Source organism: Psammomys obesus, unplaced genomic scaffold, assembly GCF_907164565.1.
Source record: "Psammomys obesus unplaced genomic scaffold, mPsaObe1.curated_primary_1811, whole genome shotgun sequence".
NCBI lineage: Eukaryota > Metazoa > Chordata > Mammalia > Rodentia > Muridae > Psammomys > Psammomys obesus.
Genome location: NW_026596440.1, coordinates 1415902 through 1440108, shown reverse-complemented (window position 1 = coordinate 1440108; position 24207 = coordinate 1415902). Strand labels below are relative to the sequence as shown.

General features: G+C 45.1%; 1 protein-coding gene across 2 annotated transcripts; it reads right to left on the bottom strand.

Annotated features, from left to right (window-relative positions):
* Positions 1 to 196: 196 nt before the first annotated feature.
* Nsun2 (NOP2/Sun RNA methyltransferase 2) lies at positions 197 to 23802 on the bottom strand. 2 transcript variants are annotated; one of them, XM_055597926.1, is made up of 19 exons: positions 23631 to 23802; positions 23377 to 23534; positions 22784 to 22888; positions 19879 to 19984; positions 17786 to 17857; positions 17319 to 17403; positions 15771 to 15963; positions 13815 to 13889; positions 12486 to 12616; positions 9604 to 9677; positions 9015 to 9145; positions 8484 to 8580; positions 6163 to 6329; positions 5838 to 5930; positions 5104 to 5239; positions 4560 to 4640; positions 4155 to 4293; positions 1307 to 1346; positions 197 to 1025 (listed from the first exon to the last, which is right to left on the bottom strand). In XM_055597926.1, exons 1-19 carry the CDS (start codon positions 23799 to 23801, stop codon positions 743 to 745), a joined length of 2337 nt encoding a protein of 778 aa, XP_055453901.1. In that variant the 5' UTR covers position 23802; the 3' UTR covers positions 197 to 742. The 2 variants fall into 2 exon arrangements, with proteins under 2 accessions (XP_055453901.1, XP_055453902.1); XM_055597927.1 differs by lacking the exons at positions 22784 to 22888; positions 23377 to 23534; positions 23631 to 23802 and adding an exon at positions 20146 to 20154.
* Between the last annotated feature and the right edge of the window lie 405 nt (positions 23803 to 24207).

Genomic DNA, 24207 nt, shown 5'->3' with positions numbered 1-24207 from the left:
ACTTGGTTCTGTGCTAAAACATCAAGGATCCAGCACACCCCAGTTCCGTGTGTCTCAATGAAGCAGGAAGCCACTCAGGACACACTGGCTGACAACCCTGTGGCAGCCCTGCTTCAGTGCCTATTCCAGAGACAAGAGGGCTTTGGTTTTCTCTCCCATTAGCCAACTAAGAACAAATCCAAGTCACATGCCGAGACACACTATTACAATAGCTCTTTATTTATTTTAGACCCCACTTAAAGCACCTCCTGGATAAGCACAGAATGGACCCCAAAACTGCTGTCATGATTCACCAGTCTTCGCGCTGGGATGGCTTACTTCACCCTTTATCACAAAGGCACAGAAATCACCTGAGGCCTCAGGTGTCAGCATCACCACACATGGCACATGAATGTGTCACCATCATCACATGGCACACCAATGTGCAGTCCAAACAGTATTAAAGCAGAGCTCCTTCCTAAAGAGGTATACATATTTACTATAAATAAAGTTTAAAAGATGAGGCCAGTATTGGCCCAACAAAGGATCTGAACTTCTGCAAAGGCTGTTCCACATTAGCCTTTAGTAGCAGAAACATAGATCCACTCTGCCAAAGCGATTCCTAAATGCTAGAAAACACAGCTCTCCCCAGACTGCTGCCACCCACCCATTTCCAGGTCTTAATACATTTCAAAGCTAAGGACAGTCTAGATTTCACCTCCAATACCAAGGGATGGTACCAGTTCTGTGTGTGCAGCTGTCTTCACCGGGATGGCTCAGCTGCAGCCGGGTCACAGCCACGGACGGTGTCTGGGACACAGGCCTCTTGCGCTGTATGCTCAGAACCCTCCTCATCTTCAGGCTGCTCTGGGCTGGCCACACTCTCATCGGGATGAATGACACCCTCTTTCTTTTTTTCTCCCAACACCTCTACGCCCATCATCCTGAGACAATGAAGCCGCTCATTCTTAGGTACAAAAGTTTGAATAGAGGCCTTTCCCCGCCACCCACACAGCACGATGGGGCACTGGAGGGCATCTGGATTCCTGCCAACAAAGAAGGTCCCACGTGAGCATTAAACACCTTGTTAGCTGTCTCTGACAATACTGACATGCCACCCCCAATGCTCCCAGTTCCCAGCAGGTGCAGTCTTGTTCCTGCCACCCGGCAGCTCCCATCATTACCTTTGCTACATGGAACTCCCCAAGGGCAAGGTCCTAAAAACCCCACAATCTGGAACTGTCCTGCACCAGCCTTCAAAAGCTGTGGTTACACCATAAGCTGCCACGCCTAGCTACTTATCCAACAGTGAGGCATGTACACTTACGTAGAGTCTGGTTCATACTTCAGCACAACGCTTCCCTTTGCTGAAAGAACAGAAAAAGAGACATGTGCCAAGGTTTTCACTTAGTGGCCACAACTACTGAGCAGATGTGTGTGCTGTTTCAAGTGGGGTCAGTGAGCTTTTGGTCTTGAGGCTCCAGGTAGAAGAAAAATCGTTCTCAGTCAACAGCGGAGCCCAAACATCATAGGAAGAACAACAGGCAGAGACTGAAGCAGGATGCAGAGAAAGAGAGTGTGTGCGCCCACAGGCAGTATGTAGTACAACTCTGAGGAAGGAGCAGGAGGATAAGAGTTCACTACCAGTCTAGTCTCAACACTCAAGGTTAAACAGTCCCAACTCCTATACACAACACAAAATGCCACGAGAATTACCAAGTCTTCTAGCTCATCATCTCAGTGCAGGGGGAGGCCAGCGAGACAGCTCAGCTGGTCCCAGAGCTTGTTGGCCATGCCCGAAGCCTGGCCTGGAGTTCAATCCTGGGGGGAGGGAGGACTACACCAAGATGGCGGCAACCAGCGCGCACTGTATTTGAGGGGCAGAGGAGCTAAAACTCTGAACTGGTGAGTGGAGGGGCAGTGGAACCCAAAACACTGAGGGGAAAAGGGGGACAAACCCTGATCTGAGTCCAGTAGGGCACAGGTCAACCTCGGACATCTCCGTGGACCTCTCCTGGGGAATCAATTCCCAGGCACTTCCCCATAACAGGCAGAAGCAGCATCGGAGGTACCACTGCCAGCAGCGGAGGCAGAGGCTGAGGTACTGCAGCCAGCAGTGGAGGCGGCCTGCAGTGCATACAGCAACTTGCAAAGAACACAGTGCTGGCTGCTTCAAGCACAGATCTCCCTTCTTGAGATTTGAGACTGAGAACACTCAAACCCTGATCTCCCTCCTTGCCTGAGGGGGAGGAGGCAGAGGAAGCACATAGCGCTTTCCAACTCAGAAAGCAGAGCCCAGCCTGCTATGCCCACAGCGTCCCGCCCGCAGCGTCAGCTACAGAGCTCAGAGTCCAGCCCCCAGAGCCCGCCAGACTAGGGAGTCTGGAAACCAGCACAGGCGCTTTGCGCCCGCAATCTGTGCTTGCGAACAGCACTAGCATCCACATCCCCTCCTGCGCTTGCTCCCAACCCCCATATTCCAAGCACCTATACTCTCTAGCACTCTCTCCTGCAAGACACTTCCGCACACGCGCACATACATACACACACACACACACACACACACACACATACACACACACACGAGCGCTTACTCCCCCGTAATAGCGATTCTGCGCCAGTGGCTTTTCCTCCCTCAAGTACAGCTGAAGCAACAACTCACACTCTCAAACTACTGGACCTCTCTCATCTTCCTGAAGAATACTCCAGACACCAGAGAAAGACAATTCCAGTCTGAAGTCAGACTTCAGGAACAAACAGTGAAGGTTAGCAAGTGGCCAGAGGTTGGCGTAAGAACACACTCAACAAAAATCAGGACATCATGTCTCTACCAGCAACCCCCCAAATCAATGGGTATTTTAATTCAGCGGAAACACAGGAAAATGACTTTAAAGCTATGCTTATGCAGGTATTAGAGGAACAAAAAGAGGAAATGAACAGAGCTCTCAAAGAAAAACAGAAAAATATAACGGCCCAAGTAGAGGAGCAATTAATGGTATGTAGAGAGGAAACAAACAAAAAATAGGAGCCACTATAGAAAGACAAGAATCTACATTCAAACATATGAAAGAAATGGTGCAAAGCATGGAGTTCAATCCCAGAGCCCACAGTGAGAGGAGGGAGCCAGTTCCTGCGGGCTGTTTTCTGACCTCTACATGCAAACTATGGCACACACATGGCCCATCCCCAACAAAAGATAGAAAATAAAGTGAACCTTCATGAGGATTCAAAAGGAAAGAAATATAAAGTTCCCATTTTTGTCTGTTTTTCAAACAGTCTCTGCTTTGAATTGTGGTTTTGCTGAGGAGGAATGCTATGAACCTGTAGGCCTCTGACGCACACCAGGTGAGATGAGATCATATACAGCCAGGACCATGTGGCTGCCCCAGACTGAGCTGTACACACCAGCAGACACATGAGAGAAGAGTGCAAACGAAGGAACAAGCACAATAGGGGCACTTGGTGAAGATGTCACCAGTGACCTGATGCAGGAGTTTATGTGCTGAAAGAGGACAGTGCAACCAAGACTGCTGGTCTCCTAGCCTAACATATGGAAACATTAAGTCCAGAGCCCTACAAGATGTGTACAAGAGCCCAGAGGTGCCAGGTGACCTGAACCCACACAGTGTAGAGCTCAGAAAGGCTCCGCCAAGCAGGGCTTAAGGGGTCAGGCTCAAGTGCTTTCTAAACTCAGCGGGCACTGCTGAGTAGAAGCAGGGGTTCCACAAGGGACAAAGGAAGAACCCTCAAAAAGGGCTTCTTTCATGTGAAATGGCAGAATCCATTCACAGCCTCTGTAACGTTATGTCGAGATGAATGTCCTATAAACAGTTGTTATTCCACATTACTTGCTGTGTAGCCAAGGATGACCCTGAATTTCTGATCCTCCTGACATTTTCCTAAGTGCTGGACTACAGGCATGCTCAGTTTATAATTTATGGGACCAAACCCAAGGACCTGAAGCATGCCAAGGGAAACCCTGTGTCAACTGAGCACATCCCTGGCCAGGCACGACTGTTTTCTTCCTCTCAAATATTTTCAATCCATGGCTGGTTGACCCTGAGGATGTGTCAATACAGAAGCCCATATTGACACATTCAGCTGAGAAATGTGCACCTATTATTTGCAGTCCTCACAAAACTAACACACCCCAGCCTCTGGCTCCCTTTACTCACCTAGGTCCTTGACTTGACTGTAGGCCTCACTGCTCAGTTTTCTAAAGAATGGGTTCTCCTGGGTCAACAGTATTTTCACATCTTCCATGGACACAGTAATGATTCTTGAATTAATAAATGGATACAATGTATATATCCCCTGCAAGATCAAGAAAGACCACTGTAATCCCCATGTATACTTTTACTGAAGGGCTCTCTGTATGGTTCCGGACTTGACTGAAGTCTCTCCCCTGGGTCAAGGCCCCAAAGAAACCCAGGCCCTGGAGAAACTGAAGGACCTCTGAGGTGACCAGTTCAGTTCCAGCCAGCCCTGAGGTACTGAACCCAAGTGACACGCCAGAAGGTCCCTCTGTGGCTATTTTCCATTAACCATAGCTAGGATTTTGAAATCCCTTTCCAAATTACCTCCTGTGCCAAACGAAATGCACAGTCAAACTCCTCACCACTGTTGTTTCGACACCAGACTTTGACTCCAGTGTTAATGACCTGTATGTTACAAATGAGATGAAACAGGAATCAAGACCAGTTCACTGCTGCCCCTTCCACTACAGGCAGCAGTAAGCAGCTTTAAAAAGGGATGGGCAGAGAAATGGCCCTTTCTGGAACTGGTTTCCAAGAATCGGCTCATAGCTCCAACTACTTCTATGTCCACAGCATCATGACAACAATGAAAAGTCAACAATAAAACTCAAGAATAAGCCGCACACCTCTCAGTGTGCATCAAGACAGAGACATCTCTGTCACTGCCTGGCAGCCCAGAAGACCCATGAGGAGCTGACAGTCACTGTTAGGAAGCACAGCCAGCAGGCTGGCAAAACTAAGGAAAACCGTCCAGGGAGAGAACAATGTGGAAACACTGGGCCTTGCCCCTCCCGAGTGAAACCAGTGGGGGTGTGCAAGGCCCTACCTGTACTCAGTTGAGCCCCCCGCCCCTGCCCCAGCCCTCCACCTTCATCTTCTCGCTGTTGTTCAGCAGTATATTCCTCAGCTCCTTGGAGACCATGTAAAGCTGCCGCTTCTTCCCTTCTGTAGTTCGGGTTAACAAATTCATCCTTGGGAACGAGGGATCCAAGGCATAAAACTTCCTGTCAACAAAGTAGTGTCTACTTACACACAGTCCAGGGGCAGACCATTTATGCATCTTACAGCCCCCAGCAGAATCTAACTCTAGACAATCTGCCTGTCCTTGCCTCAAATCACAAGCAGGCTTTGCCCAGAGCACAGTCAGGCTACAGGCTGTTACCAAGGCAGCTGTTCTACCAACTGCTACCCCAATGAAGAGGAACCCAGACTCCTGCTCTGGGCCAAACCTTAAAGCTTTTACAGTGTATGCTTTTCTGTATTTCCTATGCAGGACAACTGCATTCCCACCCAGACCTACTTGCTCCTCAATTTCCTAAGTAAGAGCAGACCAGGAGTCTTGGCCACTGCCTGCTAACCCCACTGAGTGAGTTGAACTACACTGGGTCCCAGCTGACAGCACTTCTTGTCACCTTCACCTCCACGTGGTTCTTTCTTTTCCAACTTAATGAAGAGGGCTGGGACACCTCTCAAGGACTGGCCACCTCTAATGCACAAACAGGACAGAGAGCTAACTACAACATACCCGTTGTGTGTGTGATTGGTAATGCATTTGACTACAATCAGCTTTCTAAAGTGGCACTCAAATGGAAGGATCCTTACTCAATAGGCGGAAATAAAGGATCATCTTCAGGAATGAATACAAACGGATCTTCTTTAAATCCAAACAACTTCATTTTCTTTGATGGAGGAGGGCTGTGGAAATATGGAGGAGGTAAGGCAGTCAGTAGTTGTGGCAGGAGCATTTGACACCACCAGCCTCATCCCGACCCACTCAGCATTCAGCCCTGCACTGTAAGCTGGACCCCAGCTGTGGGGTGCTTTCTAACCCACGGAACATAAAACATAGGCTGAGGCTCTGGGATCCCACTTAGTTTAACAAGGGCCATGAGAATAAGACAGCCATGCTCAGATGTGGTCTTCTCACCCACACACGCCATCTTTCTTCTCAGTGCTCTCGGTGTTCTCAGTGGTGTGTGTTCCTTCTGAGTCTGCAGCTCCAGTGATCACCTGACTTCCACTGGAATTCCCCTCTGCAGCAGCTACAGGGCTGGACTCTGCGGTCTCTCTGGGCTCTGCAGACTTACTCTGTACCTTTTGAAGAGAACAAGTTCAATTTTACATAAAAGCAACACACTCCACTGCAAGAAAATTGTAACTAGTATGTTCCTATCAACCTGCTGCACTGTGCATTACAGCACTGGAAGACAAAAAAATACTCTCTTTTTAAAACATACTGCTTCTCAAATTTGCTCTTACAAATGGGATCTGTAGGCACTGGTCATTCAGAGCTGACTCTACAAAGAACAGAAGCCTACAGAGCCAGCCTGCTCTTACTCAGTAACCTCTAGTCTGCTCTGGGTAAGGCACATGATGCTCAAGAGAATGTGAGATTGTGTTACCCACATTCCTGCACAGTTAGGCATAGGCATTTAACTAATGACACAAAGGGGGCTGTGGGAGCTATTCCATGGTGCAAGTAACAAGGAGGGCACACTTCCACGGCTTCAGGAACTGGGGGGAACTGGGCAACTATGATACACAATTGGCTTAGAGTACAAGTAAAACATTTTGTTCACACATTGAAACTCTTTTAGCCTAGGGATGCACTTGTATTCTGGCACACTTGTCTACACAAAGCCCGAGGCTCAACCATGAGTGACAGCAAACAACCCACAAAGCCATGTTCTTTCTGTGTCTGAAGAGCAGTGAGAGAAGGGATCTTAGTTCCACTGCCATGTTACAATTTAGAATGCTCCAGCACAGGCAAGTTCTGATTTTCCCCCAAGTCACCACGTTGTTAAAAGCCAAATCCAAGGCACAGCAACAGTCTCAAGAGGTATCCCAAAGAGCCCATTACCCACAGTGCCAGCCTTCCCTGAAAAGACAGCTATGTCTGTGGCTTTAATTCTGATGGTCTTTGTCTCCCCATGATACCACCTCATAAAGAGTGTGTCCCCAGCAGTGCAGACTCTTCACTCACACACAGGGCAAGCCAGAAACCCAAAACTGAGTAAGAGACAGAAGACCAGAAATGAGAAAGATGTGCTAACATGGAACTGAGCAAACTATACAAGGTAATGTATCAACCGGAAAATGGAAGAGGTCAACATGAAACCAGAAGGCACCTGAGGGCCAGGGCAACCTACTGCATACTCACAACAGCCTCTAAACTGCTTCCAACAGCTCAGAGCCACCAGCTACGGGTACAAGGCACAGATAATACCACCAGTACAAGCCAAGATGCATCACACCCAAAACACACACTTCTGGGGCTGGAGGCAGAGCCAAGTGGTGGAACATGTGCTTGGCATAGGTAAAGGCTCTCGTTTCAACACCAGCTCCAAACAACTACATCACGCACACATGCCACTGTTGAAACACACTGTGAGAGAATACAAGGTGTCCTGATACTATACCTCAACCAACTACTTAGAAACAGCATTTTAAATACACTGGCATAAGTAAAATTTATTAGTAAAGTTAATTTTACTTTTTTAGCACACTAGTGAAAAATGTAGACTGCCATCTTACCTCTTTCAGGAAAGAACACAGCTGTAAGCTTTATTCCCGAGGGGCTGGGACTCCCCAGGTTTAGAACCACAGTCTCAATTCTATCAGCCAGAAGCTGGATCAACAGTTGCCAGAGACAGCTGTTCTTTAAGAAAACAGTGCCTGTCTGTTTTTTCAAAGCTGAGCAGCCTTAGTCCTAATCCAACATGACCTTGAAGAAATAGAGGTTTGCACAACACTTCCTGAACACATTCTATAACCACAGACGGCAATGGCTAATAAGGAAAAGGGTACAGTATTAAGAGGAACCATGCACTGAGGCTGAGAAAGCTGTTATAGCCTCTCAAATGAGACAGATGAGAGGAAAATGTCCCACTCACGGCCAGCACTTACAGTGGGCAGAATGAACCCCAGTGTGTAGGTCAGTAAATGTCTGAGGACTTCACACTCAGAGCCCCTAGTACTGCCCACAGTCAATCTCACATCCTTTCAATTGCTGTTAGGTAGCTGGGGATAAGAAAGAGACAGAACGTGCTCCCCAAACATGGCCCTTGTGAGAAATACCTGTGTTTTAGAAAATCTGAAATGGAAATGAATCCCTCTTCCTTTAGGCCCTGCCTCTCTTAACACCCTCAAAACTCCCACTTCAAGTGAACTAATTTGTAAGCTTTGCCTTGTATGAACAGGAGTAAGGACAAACACTCTGTCAAGCTGTTGGGATTTGAAGGTCCTTACCTTTGGCTGACGCTTATTCCATGGCATTGGTGCTTTCTTCACCAGTACAGCCACAAAGAACCCTCCAGTATTCTGATGATGTGGTAGTATTCGAAGGCTAAAACAGCACACATACAGAACACCATGATCCACACCGTTCTTTGGTACTGGACTGACTACCAAGACGATGTGCTCTGGTCTTAAGATGCTCAGCCCCATTCATGTATGCCCAGCCCTTTACGTATCATCTTTGTAAAGGCCATGGAGAGGAACAAGGGAAAAGAAAAGGGAACCAGACAGGGATGGAGGAATGTAATGACCACGGTACACTATATGCATTTATGGAGCTGTCATGAGGCCACTGCTTTGTACAATTACTATCCAGAAACAAATACAGGATGGAAAGCATATGCAGCTTCCTATGTAATAACGCTGAGATTCTAACCACTCCCAATATTTATAAACAGCAGTGCTAATAAACAACGGGCACCAAGTTCATCAATCTGACAGACTACCTCCCCATCCCAAAGCCCACGGTACCCACAAACTTACCATCGCTCTAGATGCACTGCCTGTAATTTTTCCAGGTCCTTTGGTGGGAACATAGTAGGTCGGATTTGCGTATGCCTGCCCTGGGGAACCTCATCCCAGTCTGCAAACCACTGTCCATCTCTAGTCATGACCTGTACAGAGACCAGCAGCACCACCACAATGGAGAACACATGGTACACAGGTCGAGGTGTGATGGCCATATAAATACCTTCACCCCAAAGTCCGAGAAAAACCTCATCAAGTCCACCAACAGCTTTCTCTTTTGTTTGTAAAACAAGTCTCAGACTGTTTTGCGCAAGAAGGTCAAAGGGAACAGTTTTGTCTATTAAACCAAAGTTGGACTGCAGACCACACACATACAAAAAAAGTAACAAGGTTATATTTATGGACATGAGATCCATATGAAACACAAAATAGAGAGAAAGACATGCAATTATAGCATTTGTCATTACACAGACTCTGTAAGTTGAATCCGTACTGTACAACCAGGTGATGCACTTAACATACCCAAACACAAATGTTTCCCAATGTGTGTGGCTTTTTCAAGGTGTCTCTGGTCCTCTGAAATAAAGCCTCATCAAAGGATTACCTTCCACTGTGAGATTCCAGGCATCCACTTCAGTCCTGGCAACTCAGCAGATACATCAGCAAGCTCAAGAGCACCTAGGAAGAGACAAGAAAAACCCCAGAGGCTCCCACACTGTGCCCATTCAAAGAAACCACAATAAAGTACACAGAGCATGGCTCCACTGTAAGACTGTCCAGAGAATGCAAATCCACCGAGAGAAAGCAGCTTAGAGTGGGACAGGGAGCAAATGCTAACGGGCACAGGAACCTTCTTGGGGTGAAAAATGCTCTCAAACCAGACTGTGATGACAGGCTCAGTTGAGTAAGTTTACGAGTTAAAGTTAAAGTTAAAGTCATTTAACTTTATTCTTAAAATGTAAATCAAAACTCAGAAAAAATGCTAAAACAGACACTGCAGTCACACTGAAGCTGGAAGTCTAACTGCACTGAGCTGCCGCCTGTCTGCCCCGTCTGAATTCTAAATCAGAGGCAGGTCTGTTCTACACATATTGGTCAGGTGATCTCTGTCTGAGTTCAACCATAAAGTTCTACATCCCCAAAAGTTTTCGAAGTAGCTCACTGGGCACAACTGTGGCAGCCTTACAGAAGGGCAGCTGTGAACATGCTCTGGTCCTGTGGTCTCCAAGAGTGACACTGTAAAAAGCTGTACAGCGGAGCCATCAGTCAACATTCACCCAGCTACCAATACAGACTTGAGGGAAACAACAAAGCCCCTTAGAAAAGCACAGAAAAACTATATAAACAAACCAAAAGGCCTCCAAGGGGATACTTGCCAGGGGAGCCTTTCACAAAAGGAGTCTGCTCTAAGAATCTCCCTCCTTCAGAGTAAACAAAAAGGGCAGACATCTTTAGTCTCCACACTTGTGAGCTATTTTTCCTCCAGCTACAGCTCTGAGCACTTAATCCAAGTGGGTGTCAACTCTGAGCATCTGATATTCCTTGATTTCCTGGCACTTAAGTACTCTATGCACTCCATTTTCTATTTAAATCTTGTGACCAGGACCCAATACCATGACTGATGACAGCAGGAAGGCTCTTGTCACCATCAAACCTGTGCTTCAAGTGAGATTAGCTGCAGTTAGTACCCACTCTGGTCAAGGAGACTGTTCACCAAGAAACCAGTCATTTTATTTTACATCAGTAGAAGGCACTACCAATCAGTGTGACTCCCTCAAATCCTATAATCACCTTGAGAGGGTTCTGTTTCTGCATTGCTGGGGATTAACCCCATGGGCTAGTCTTGCCAGCCAAGGACTGTCTCTGAACTACATCCCAACCCTGGGCTTTTGAAAAAAAGACTCCTGTGGAGCTCAGCCTGGCCTTGACTCAGTTCCCCTGTTTCCTTGTTCCTCGTGTTGAGAGCACAGGGCTTCTTCCTGGCTTAGCCTAGCTACTGGGCAGTGATAGGAACTAGCTGTAGATGTGAGGGTGCCGAATGCTTCTCACAGCTCTGAAACAACGCTGCAGCAAAAGACAGGTTTAGAGTCTGCCATTGTCACTACCAGAATCCTATCTTTTCTAAAAGTCAGCAACAGACATAAATCTGAGCAAGTTCAATTATCACTTGACCCAGAGTGTCTCCAGGTATGACATAACTATAGTTTCCTTCTTCACACGCACTTTTAGAAGTTAAATACTACTGAAACAATTGTTTCAAAATCCTACCTTTACCAAGGCCAAAGTGCAAGATTACAAATATAGTATATTAAATCTCAATCTAAAGGTCTGCACAGCCCAGTACAGACAGAACTGAGGCACACCTTAACACAAGGGACAGCAAGTGCTGGATGCTGAGCCTCAATTAGTGCACTGTCCACATTATGTTTGACTCCCTCCATGTTCACAAGGATAGCATGTGTCTGTACTGTGATATCAAAACATAAAAAAAAAAAGCCTGTTTGCTTTTAGACAACTCTAGCACAGGTTGATGGAGGAAAGCTAACACTTGGCAAATGCTGAAAGTGAAGCCCTTAGAAAGCATTGTACAAATGCTGTCTTGGGATACGGTTTGAAAATGATGCCTGTCTGATGTCTCAGTATAATTCAGCATCTAAGACCTCCCAGCACTGGGATGGGTACTAAAACCACAGCACATGCTGCAGCTGGAACCCGGGTGTTCAGGATGTGCTACCACACTCTCACTACAAAGAGCAGCCCTGTAGCCCTCAACACTGGAAGAGCTACTAAAGGATTCAGGAATCCCCTTCCAGATGCACACCCAAAGCACAGAAAGCAGGCTATCTAAGAGACTCCTAACACATCGTGTTCACAAACTCAAGTTCACAGGAGTTCCAGCAGAAAACCAAGTGTGCACTCACTGATGATCTGGAAAACAAGGTAGGTTTACACAGACAACTGGGCACTGCTCATTCACACATGAAATGAAACTAACAGCCATGAGAAGACAGCTGCAGTAGGACCCTAGAGTCACAAGTGCAGAGAAAAAACGGGAATGGTGGCAGCAGGGGACACAGACAACAACCTGCAGCTCAGTTTTACAGGATGAGGAACTGAGATAGATGGTGGTAAAAGCTGTAGTCACGTCAGTCGACCTAGCATACTATACTGCACACTTAGTGATGAGGTGATCGGTGGGGATCATTCTACCCATTAAACACTTACATACACCAATGTAATAAGGGCCTCACATTATAGTCATTTTGTCATTGGAGAAAAATGAGCACAACTTTGTCCTCAGGCTTCCAGATTCCAAGCTTTTCACAGCATGTGATAAACATTGCAGAAGCCAATTTCTATGACACTCACTTTCAGAGTTTCAGGCAATGGGTTAAACATACATGCAGATAGTCAAGCCCTATCCTCCCCTGCCTCACCCACAGCCTGCTCACTCTTCACTTTAGGAGCGGCTGCACGCATGCTCACCTTCACTCTTTTCCAGTAGAGCTGCTATTACTGCTTCATCCTCAATGGGATTCAAAGAACACGTGGAGTACACCATCCTGCCGCCTTCTGCCAGCTGCTCAGCACCTCGAGTTGCAATCCGAAGCTGAAGGCTAAGGGCAGACCTCAGGTTAGCACACGAAACCTCTCCGGAAAAGAACACCTACCTACCTTGTCACATACACTTTCCGTGGCATTTTACAATAAAAAAAAAAAAAAAACAAAAACAAACACGTCTCAAGGTTGCAAGTGAAGTTAGTACAATCTTATATAAGCTATCTGTTTATTCTTTAAGAAAACAGCTATTTTTATATTTTTTCTGTTGTTACATATTTCCCAAGTTTAACAAGAGAAGTATAACATAGTTGGAGAATTTCTCTATTAAAAATCTCCAAATTTATTTAAATGTTTTTCTATGAAAAATATACACACTTTCTTTTATTTTACAAAACCAGTAGTATTTAATAATACTTATCAAATTGTTTGTAGTCAGTTTTTACTAGTATACCAGACCAATCATTATACAAGGAAGAAAACATGCTTTCATGTTCAAAGAAAAAAATGCCAACCTCTATAACCAGAGCCACTGAAAATGCTGTGTGAGGGGCTGGAGAGATGGCTCAGCAGTTAAAAACACTTATTGAGGAGCTGAGTTTGGCTCCCAGAATCCACACAGTAGATCACAACCATCTCTAACTCCAGTCCCAGGATCTAATGCCTTCTTCTGATCTCCACCAGCACCTGCATGCACACTGTATATACACACTAAGGCAAAACATAAAAATAGGAAAGAGTGCCATACACAAACACTGCAATGCACTAAGCCATGAGCAGATGCTACCATGAGAAGTCCAAGGTTAGTTACAGGAGTGGAAATGCATGCTTCAAATGTGTTATCAAACTGTGATAAAAGACATAACACCTTGACAACATAAAAGTATCAACTACCACGCCTAAAGGCTTTAGAGCAATGGTTCTCAACCTTCCTTCCTAACATTGCTACCCTTTAATATAGTTCATGTTGTGGTGACTCCCAATCATGAAATTACTTTGTTGTTACTTCATAACGTAATTTCGCTACTGTTAGAATCATAATGTAAATATTTGATATATAGGATATCTGATATGTGCTCCTAAAAGTGTCATAACCTACAGATGAAGAACCATTGCTTTAAAGTAACTTCTAGTGTGCAGACAAACTCTCATGAGGCGACTATTAAATGTGGCTCCAGGTGCTCACTTATTGATGGTCAGTCAGGGAACGATGCATCTTGGCAGCATCCTGTCTGAGAGTGTAACTGATTTACTTACCCATGGAGCTGCAAGCTGTTTAAGGTAGTCCATTTCTTCCAAACATCAATGTTTTTTCTCATTGTGCCATCACCACTGAAAAGAAGATATTGAACAAACTGAACCCGTGCCTAGAAAGACAGCTAATGGGCATTTCACATCCAAGATGAACTGCAAAGCAGGTATTCTAGATACTGACAGAAGCACCTCCATCCTCACAGATGAGGTTCTGCTTCGGCTTTCAGAACACGACACTTCAGCATTCAATCCCAAAAGGAAGTAATAGGAGCAGAGAACCTCATTCAATTGATGAGACTGTCTCCATGAGAGAAGCATAGGCTACATGTACCTATATTCACAATGCTCTGGTGAAAACAAGTTCTGGGTGTCTTTGGAAAGTATAAAGAAAGAGAACCAATTCTAAACACAAAGTCCATTTGTTTTGTATACATCTCATATGCACAGCCTGAAAATAATTACATGGCATTTTGAATATGCAGTGTTTTGACTGTCAATTGTCACAAGTTCAGGTATGGAATTGTTCACTTGGAGATCTGTCAAAGACTCAAAACGCTTTGACTTTTGAAGTACTTTACACTTTAATCAAAGATGTTCAACCTGTACCAACACTAATCTGTACACCTAAACACAGGTCCTTGCATAAATGCCACTGAGAAACCTCACTGATAAAAAATGACACTTCAAAACAAGAATTATACTTGCAAACATTTTCCCACAGCAATCAATTCAATCAAGCCAATTTAATCCATCTAACAACTTGTTTTTCTACACAGTTAAATATTTTCATTTCCTCCACGGACTTGATACAAATTATTACCGTGTGCATTTTACAGGACAGACTTCTGTTGTCCTGTTTCATCTACCAGCTTGCCAGGTTTGTTCCTACCCTAGCTGATAACTGCAAAGCTTCACTTCCATATGCTTCAGGAACAGGTCCACAAGATAGACAAGCTCTGATATATAATCCCTACTTTAAAATGACTCCCTGGCTAGATGCTAGGGCTCACATAGAAGAAACCCTAACATAATTTCAGGAATTTCTTTAGGAAATTGTTCTTACAAACTTTAACAGTTTGTAAGGTCAACTTAATTTCAGAATATAAAAAAATATTTTATTTTGTTATTATTAAGACCGAATGGGTAGAAAACAGAGGACCCTCAAGGTTAATCAGAATACCGTAACCAAGGAAACAAGAGAGAATTCATGACTCATCCACTTAATATGTGACATTTCACACAGAGCGTTAAAAGTGTTACTTACTATGCTGCAAGTTATTTAAAAGGAAGTCCATGTTTTAACTTTTATGGAATTCTCAAGTTTCAAACAGTTCCCACGCATTTTTAACCCAGCCACACTCAGTGCTACCAGCCACAATACAAATAAGCTCTACTACAAGCAGCAACTGCCTAACAGAACAGTATCCTACCAAAGAATTTTCCTAAGCATTGTAATAGGCAGATTCTGAGCTCTGGGCTCCACAAATGCATGCTGTTCAAGTATTAATGCTTGGGTTTCACCTACTTCTGAACTGGTATTTATAACAGGATAGGGTCTTTCCTTATCAACAGCCATTCCATAGAATGTTTCCACTCATCAAGCCTTCTTCTTTAACACTTAGGCCATTCAATTTGAAGTATCAATACACAAACAAAATGAGTTTCTCCAAGGTCTCTCCCCCTAACTTTCTTTCACTGAACTATATAACAAGCTTAGTGGAACGCCCTGACTTTTTATGTGCACACTCCAGACGAGCACACTCAGGGGGCGTGGGAGTGCGCATGTGCATCTCTTGGAGCTATGCATCACTCTGTGCCAACACCTGCTCCGTGGCCCCGGTCACAGTGACCAGGTGAACCACTGTGCTCATGTGACACTTAATCTCATCCAATGTACATGTGACTACATATCCTCATAGATTTTTGGCTTTCTGGCCTCGTAATACTATAAATAAATACCTGCAAGGGACATCACATAAAATCCGATCATAGAAGAGAATCTCTTTCCTTCCGTCCACATCTACTGTAAGTCTAGGGATGCTGGATGCATCATGGTTTACCACCATGACACAAGGACTGCTCAACCTTTTGGCCTGACGGACGAGCAGATAGCAGCGCTTGTTGTCCACGTCATTTGCGATAACAAATCCCTCTAGGAAGATAAAATTGTAGTCACGTGAGATGCAGCAGAAGTAGAATCATGCCCTGAAACACATAACCATAACCTCTGGGTCGGCAGGTGAGAAAAGGAAAGCGCTGTGAAACGTAAGACCTGAGACCAAGACTTTCTAGAAAAAGAAAAAGGAGCTGTCTACATGTGGATTTTATACAACCAAAGCTCTCAAAGCCGCAAGACTCATTTGTTAGCAGCTATGTATTTTGTTCCAACTGTCGTGCTAATGACTTTTCTAAGATTCTTATTAATTATGAGGGAGGCGTAAAGAAAAGGGTACATAAAACCTGACAGAGTTACAACCCTGCCCATGTGCAGGGCTCTGCTCTAAAATGAAAATCAGGCCTGGGACAATCTTGTTATCTCAGCTGGTTATCTCATCAACTGGTTCTGGGACATGGTGTCCCAAGCTCACAATCATCCTGGGAAGTTTCCTGAGTGGTGATCCTGCTCACTTCTTGTTCTTCCCACTCCAGGAAAAAAAAAAAAAAAAAAGACAAAATTTGCTTAACAACATTTACAACCAAATCTTCACAACAGTGAGAAATACAACAGGAATAGAGAGGTGAAATTGCTCCTGCCACCTAAGCAAGGCTCCTTACCAACAATACAGAAATAGTTTAAAAACATATAATACAGATGGTTTTAGGAAAAGCATTATCTACCAAGAAAATGAGGGCTTTAAAAAAAATGACAAACAAACAGGCAGCAAAACAAAAAAACCCAAAACAACAACAACAAAACAAAACCCCTCCACATCATTTATAAGTATATAATTAAAACAGAAATGGGCTGGGGTAGCTCAAAGCCAGCAAGCAGAATAGATTGAAGCTGAGCTGACCAACACTAGAAATATTGTTCCTAGCTCTCTGGCTCTCAGGAAAGACAGGCAGACTGCAGAAATGGCTGCCAGATCCTGAGCTCTCTGCAACCTCCCCACAGCACTGTATATCACATCCCATTTCAGATGTGGCATCTGCTGCCCCAAACCCCTGCTGAATGGTGGAGGGCTCCAAATGCAGGGACAAGCAGCAACAACCAGAAACAACAGGCTAGCCACTGCTTTTCGCCTAAGGCAGAAACTGGACAAAGCAGGGGTTACTACCCAAGTTCACAGAAGTCTGTGTACCATGTGTGGCCCCTTTCCTGTTACAGATAGCACACAGGAGTCTAACACACAGGGTCTTCAGCATCTGACTGTGCTGATTTGACAACTTATCATCAGTGTGCTACTCTCAGTACCCACAGGAGACTATTGCCCAGAAAGGAGAAAAGGGGAGGACTTTCCCTCTCCCACAACCCAACAACATCACCTCCTACCCCACAGTGATTACCTGGAAAGGGGACACTCATGTCTGCATGCAACATTTCAATTAACTGTGTGGTCTTTGATCCAGGGGCTGCACACATGTCTAAGATCTATAAAAACAAACAAACAAGAGTGTGTCTCTTTTTAAAACTATTCCCAAAGGGTTGTATGGTCAAAGGCCAGCCATCAGTCTACTTATAAATTATGGAACAGTGCTGGCACTAATGGGCCACATGGAGTCAATGTGATTTATAGAAGACCACTAAAAATTATCTGTGTAGTTAATTTGTTAAAACAATCACTTTAAGAGAAGAGAGTTTATGTGTAACTATATGTGTACTGTAAGGCAGAATACAAAACTACAAGAACAAAAACCTTAGAATACATAACATTACCAAACAGAAGGGAAAGGCGAACACTACTGCAAGGTCTCAGCAGAGTGGGCACAGCACTGCCAATGCCTTCCCACCTGTCTTTTGTCTGGCACTCTACCTTATGATGTGGCTCAACGTTGAGCAGCAGTGGGGGGATCATGCTGACAGCCTCCTGGCGGACGATGTTTCCCTTAGAGAGAAAAAACAGCAACAGTAAGAAAAACAGCACTTCAAATCAGACATGTGTATAGCGCAATAGGAAAAGGTCATGGAATCTTACACAGAACAGGAAAAATTTTTTATTAACGGATAATTGCTTGCTACCTAAAGATAATTAAGAATCTACTAGCATCAAGATTAGAATATCAGATATGATGCTAGAGGTTAGCACCACAGTCTCGGTCCTCTTATGCACGCACAGGGGTTGGGGGAGTGTCCTCAAGGGCAGTCCCCTATCTGCAGAGCAGCACACAGCCAGGAGCCAAAATTTAGTGCAGGACAGAAAGTGACCATGGAGCAATAATCTTCCTTCCCCATATCCTTCTATTTCCTGGGTCTGCTCTGTCAGGAACCCTCCATATTCACTTTCTAGATCTAAGCAACTCCTTACAAAGCCAAGACATCAGCTACTGATCCTATCTGTATCCTTTGAGCAACTAATCACCGCCCTTACGTTGTTTTTATGAGGGCCTGGGCATAAGAGCTGGCAGACAATACACATTCAGATGCAGACAGAAAGTCTAGTACTGCCTCAGTCACAACCCTATCACCAGCCTGAAATGTATGGGCTGCCCACAAACCACCTGCTTTTCAGCACCTAAAATGCAGGCCAATCATATGACACATGACAAGTCAGGCCTATGACCATCAGAACTGACACCCAGACTTCACATTGTCACCTATCATCTGCTCTCTTGAGTTTCTGGTCAGCAGTGATTCGGTGGCACCTAACTCAACTTTGATTCACTCACCTAGGCACAGACTCTAAGCTTCCGGTTTACCCATGTGACAGTGGTTCCAAAACTCTGCAGTGCTCAGCTACACAGCTCTCACTACCTAGCTCCTGATAAAACCCAAAAGCCTTTCTTCCCAACAGCCATGTATCCTTACCACAACCTGGTTCAACATTACCCACCTGGCTACCTACCACACTAGTCCCCAGGGCCTGCTCTACTCAAAGCACAAACCTGATGCTCCCTAATGGTCTGCTAACCTTTTATTCAACCACCAACCTAAATGAAGAGCTGGGCAGACCAAGTACAGACAGGGATGTGGTAGCTCCCAATCCTTAGTATCCAGGGAGGGAAAGCCGAGCAAACTTACGCCCTATACCTATGTGGACAGAAAGCCACAGTGGGCGGATACAGCTAAAAATGGGAGCCAAGACTATCTTTCAAGTTGTAATAGCATCAGGAGAGAAGAAATATGGGAAGCACATACTTCTAAAGCATGGTGAGTAAGAAGTGCACTTTACCTAGTGGCACAACATACTTCACTTCACCAGAAAGAAGTGGACAAAAGAGAGGAAACCCCTGGGTTAAATGTGAAATTAAAGAGTCCAAAAGAAGAAAAAGAAAAGGTGCAAGGCGGACACTTATCTAGCACCAGAGCGTACATTTATCCATCACATGAAAGGACACTATCTGTACTGGAAATGCCTCTAGGCTTCAGACCAGTGACTGAAGCTACCCAAACCAACCCAGAAGGATAGCACCCATGAGAACCACAGTTACACGTGGCTACCTGCATTTGTAAAGGTTCAACATAGAAAAAAAATCCATGGCAAGATACAACAGCATAGAGTATGAAATTAATAGTGCCATTATAAGTAAACTATACAACTTCCATAGTCTGCTAAGTGGTCTTAAAATGTTGTACTCTACACATAAGACACGCAGATGACTACAAATCTAAGAAAAAGGAACAGACTAAACAGAAGTACCATGAGTGACAGCCTGGTCCTACACTCATCCAAATTCTACAGTCATGTCAATCCACCAAGAGTAGACAGTAAAACAAACAGTGACAAGTGAACTCAACTGTCTTCATGATTCCATGACCCAAACAAGCCCGCAGACTAGTCAATCACAACACTAAAGCTAGTGTGTCCTGAGTGTGGCCCCTCGGACTCTTCAGGGGAAAACACAGTGTACATGCGATGAACAGTGCTCAGTGTGCTCAGGACCCTGCATATCCACAGAACACACTTACAGACTCAGCCTCGCTAACCAGGAACTGATGAAACTTTGCCAACAGTGGGGACTTTCTCAAGATTTTTCGACTTAAATTTGTGTGCCAGGCAAGTTCTTCAGGGTACCTAAATAAGAAGAAAGCAAGGTAATCACCATTTTCATACAATAAGGCATGTATAGCACATATTTAAATGCTTGACTAATACCTGATCACGACTTTCTTAATGCATTTTCTGTTTTTCTATACAAAGCAGAAACTATAAGGCAACAAAAGAGCTTTACATACAAAACCCAATCCTACATATCCCCATGCTTGGAAATCACCAATGCACTCATTTTTAACCAAGTCCAGAATGAAGAATGAAGCCTCTCTCGCCATCTGTGTCACTTTATGAGGACATTCTTTCTTTATGAGGTCAGTGATTGGGACAGGTGTTACCTACACCTGACCTGTCCCTATTCACTTGTCCTCAACGGCAGACATGAAGGCTCTGATGTGACCCACAGCACTGTGCTCACCAAGTCTAGTTAACCCAAAAGCAAGCTAATTAGGTCAGGAAGTGATCAATCTGTGTCAGTACTAACTGCTACTCCTGAGGTATGACAATGAACTCCTGTTAACAATAAAGGTCAAAGGGTTTTATATACCATTTTGTAGCCATGGTAGCAAATGGGACAATGAAGTCAGGCTGACTGGAAAACAGATACAAGTGACGAATTTGAGTCTTGGAAGTGACGCAGACACTCAGCTTTTAGCATCTTAAAACTTGACTCACCAGCCATGTTTTAAGATACATGTGATAAGTTCTGACTACTAAATTATGAAAATGAAATTGACTGTGGATATTACACACGGCACCCCTCATTTACACAGCATTTTGCTGCTCTGTTTGATTTATCAGGCAGTTAAAAATTGTTAGCTATTCATGCAGACTCTAGTGGACTCCCTTTCTAAACTTCATAAATCCTCAAGACAGGAAAGCGACCAGGCCGCTGCCCAAGGAACTCCAGCAGCCAGGCCTTCAGACCTCTCAAATCTTCCTAGCACTCTTATAACATCATTTCAAGCCTCAGTAACTGTCACAAAGGTCATCTCCAGTCCCTCAATAGGACCCTTCCCAGACTGTGCTAAATTTAGGTAAAAAGGTTGAACAGAAAGTCACCAATCCCTGAGCTCCCCCAAGTTCAGAATTTGAAATCCCACCAATCTTCAACTTGAAAAAAATCTGTCCTAGAAAGCTCCACCTCTTATGTAAAGGCTGTCTGCTCAGCTCCCTGCTGTCCTCTCCCAGGAGCAGGAGCAGTCAACCCTGGATTCATTCTTCCACTTCCTGGACCCTCCAATAAATCTCCTTTATGAGACTTGCTGCCTGGTGTGACTCTCATTGGAAGAAGCCAAGAAACAATGAAGAGAAGAAGGAAAGATGGGAAAAAAAAGTGGGGCCAGGCTGAGATTCCTGAGCAACTCAGTTCACCAGGGGATACCCTCCTCTGGGAACTCCAAGACCTCTGCTGAGGAGGCCTTATCTCAGCACTGTGTGATTCCTGGGCTCCCGTGTCTCAGGATGCCCTTCCATTGGAGTCCTTCTCTCCTCAGAGCTCTGTGGTTCCTGGGCTTCTGAGTCCCAAGACACCTTTCCATCCAAGCAGGAAGGCCAACAAAACAACTGAAATATTCATCCTGCTTCCCTAGAGGCAGTGATATAGAAACTGCCCAGTGTTGTATTTGGAAAATCTACTGCACACTGATTTTAGTGTCTGACATTCAGTTCTCGTTTAAATGTGTGTGTTATGCCTACCTATCCAAATGGTCAGGGATAAAAGGCAAGTTCTATTCCATGACTAACAAAACTCTAATGCTGGTTTGTTACCAAAAAAGCTGCCTAAAAATAAAAAATGACAACATCAATATATAAACAGGCAAAACACCAGACATGGTGTCCAGGCCTTTAATCCCAACAGAAGGGAGGCAGGGGCATTCAGCCTCTGAGTTCAAGGCCAACCTTGTCTATATAGCAACTTCCATACCAACCAGAGCTACACAATAAGACCCTGTCTCAAAAGAAAAAGCATAAAAAAGGCCAAAACCCACAAAGTTACCAGAAAAGACTAAATTCACCATTATATAACAACTACTTAAAATATTTTTCCTTTGTGAAATTTCTATCCCGAAACATGAAATATGAAACCATAATTAAATCTGTGAGTTCACTCAGAGTGCAGAGTATCCGAACCATTATGGAGCACTTCGGGTATTGAACAAGGAATTCTGCCCCTTTAGGCACCAGCAATCATAGGTAATGAAGGGCTGTGGGAGCAGGACTGCCTGCATACTGGAATCAGCAGATTAAACCTGCCTGTAGGCTGTGCTGGGAAACACACCGGTATGTAAGCCATAGCAGCCTGTGCTGAGGCTTTGTCAAGTGGAGTTTGTTCTCTCTCTCTAAAGAAAGCATCTACTCTGAAACTCTGATGTGGGAAACTCTGGATTGTAAACAGAAGCCGCTAAGGAACTTCAAATTAGAGGAGGCTGGACCCAAAACCAATTAACTAAACTCAGTTTAGGAAACATGAACTACAAGTCACTTATTAGCATGTACACACCAGTCTGATGTTAATAAAAGCATTAGAGAAAAGAACATTTAGATGCTTGAAAAGAACAGGTGTGTTGGTACATAGCTTTAATCCCCGCACTTGGGAGGCAGAGGTAAGTGGATCTCTTGAGTTTGAGGCCAACCTGGCCTACAGAGTGAGTTCCAGGACAGCCAGAGCTGCACAGAGAAACCCTGTCATGAAAAACAAAGATATGCCTGAAAAGTACATCCAGGCTGTTTATGCCAACAGTGATTGCAGAGCTAAGAAATGCACCCCAGAAGGAAACAAATCTAAGAAACACCCAACATGAGAAATTATTTTGTACTTACCAGCTTAGAGGCTGTGGAACTTCAACTTTCTGTCCATCTACCTCCAGGTCCTCCAATTCCTTAAAATACTTGTTCTTCAAGCAATGGAGAATCTCTTTTGCATGGCTACGAGAGAAATAAGCAAGTTTCACAGCGATCTAAAAATAGTGACTTGATAAAACTTAATAACTTCAAGACTGCAAAACTCAAACCAACTCTGAGATGTTCTTTAATAACCTAGAGGTGTGTAGCCTTTTAACACTGGGACATCGTTAATATCTAAGAATTCAATTTGGAAAGCAACACAACCAATTTACTAAAACCAAAACCCCTCCAATTTACCGCACTGTGTTGGACCATAGGTTGGACACAACTTAAAAATACAGTAAATGCAATACTGCAATGTATCTTGGAGATAACGTACACTGACAGGCAGAGAGACGCAAATTAGATGTCACAAGTTTTCCGTGTTGTTCAGATGGACCCGAGCACTTTCAATTCATATTCTGATCTCCCACACGCAACGCCTAAGCAACCCAGGCTACTCCTCTATACCGTATCTCCCTCTCGAAAGCCTCGAAGCCCATACCTCAGAAAAGACACAACAGAATTACCTTTTGTATCCAGTGATTCTCAATGTGGCTGGGAGTGGCTCCCGGAGTGAGTCCATAAATTGGTCCCACTCTCCTTCAGGCACGATCTTGAGTTCCTGATAGTAGTGCTCGAAAAGCTTGTTCTCCTTTATTATCTCGGGATATCCACCTTCCCAACCCTGCCAGGAAAGCGACAGGCGAGCAAGTCCCGGGCCCCGCTAACCCGGCCCGCGAGCAAGCCCCCCACGCCCGACCCCACGAGGCGCTCCTCTCACCGCCTGGCCGCGCTTCCTGCCTCCCTCGGTGCCGTCTTCAGCGCCCTCAGGCTGCGGTGGCTGCTGGAGCCGCCGGACCCGCGCCCGCCGCCCCATGGCCCACGCGACTGCACACGCGGAGCGTAGACAGCGACCCGCCACTGAGCACGCACGCTGTACTTCCGCCTGCATCCCGAGGACCCCCCCCCCAGGCTGGGTCCTAGCAAGGGCAGTCAAGAAATATGCCTGATACGACACAACACACCGTCGACGAAAACCCACACGAGAAAAGGGTGGTGTTCGTACAGGGACGCGGTTCCTCAAATCAACCACTAAAACCACTGAGCGTGAATCACCCTGCCTTACACGGAGGCTCAGGCACCTGCATGGACGACCTGTTGATGGCGCGTGCGCAGAGAGGCGTGGAGCGCTGCCAGACCTGTGGCTGTCAGGGAGCCAGACCGTGGGGAGGCGTGGCCTACATTTCAGAGGTGGGCGGAGCGCGATTCTGTTTGGAGCAAAGGACTGTGCGGGCTTTGTGGGTGTTGCAAGGCTCTGGCGCTCCGCCGTGGCACTGAGGGGGCGGAACTTAGGCTGC

Bases quoted from the DNA above. Each gene is read 5' to 3' on its own strand.
- Nsun2 (XM_055597926.1), bottom strand. From the start codon at position 23,801: ATGCAGGCGGAAGTACAGCGTGCGTGCTCAGTGGCGGGTCGCTGTCTA. The intron at 23,535-23,630 runs GTGAGAGGAGCG...CTTTCCTGGCAG, and splicing joins GCAGGAAGCGCGGCCAGGCG to GGTTGGGAAGGTGGATATCC. The intron at 4,294-4,559 runs GTAATTTGGAAA...TTGATCTTGCAG, and splicing joins CATTTCGTTTGGCACAGGAG to GGGATATATACATTGTATCC.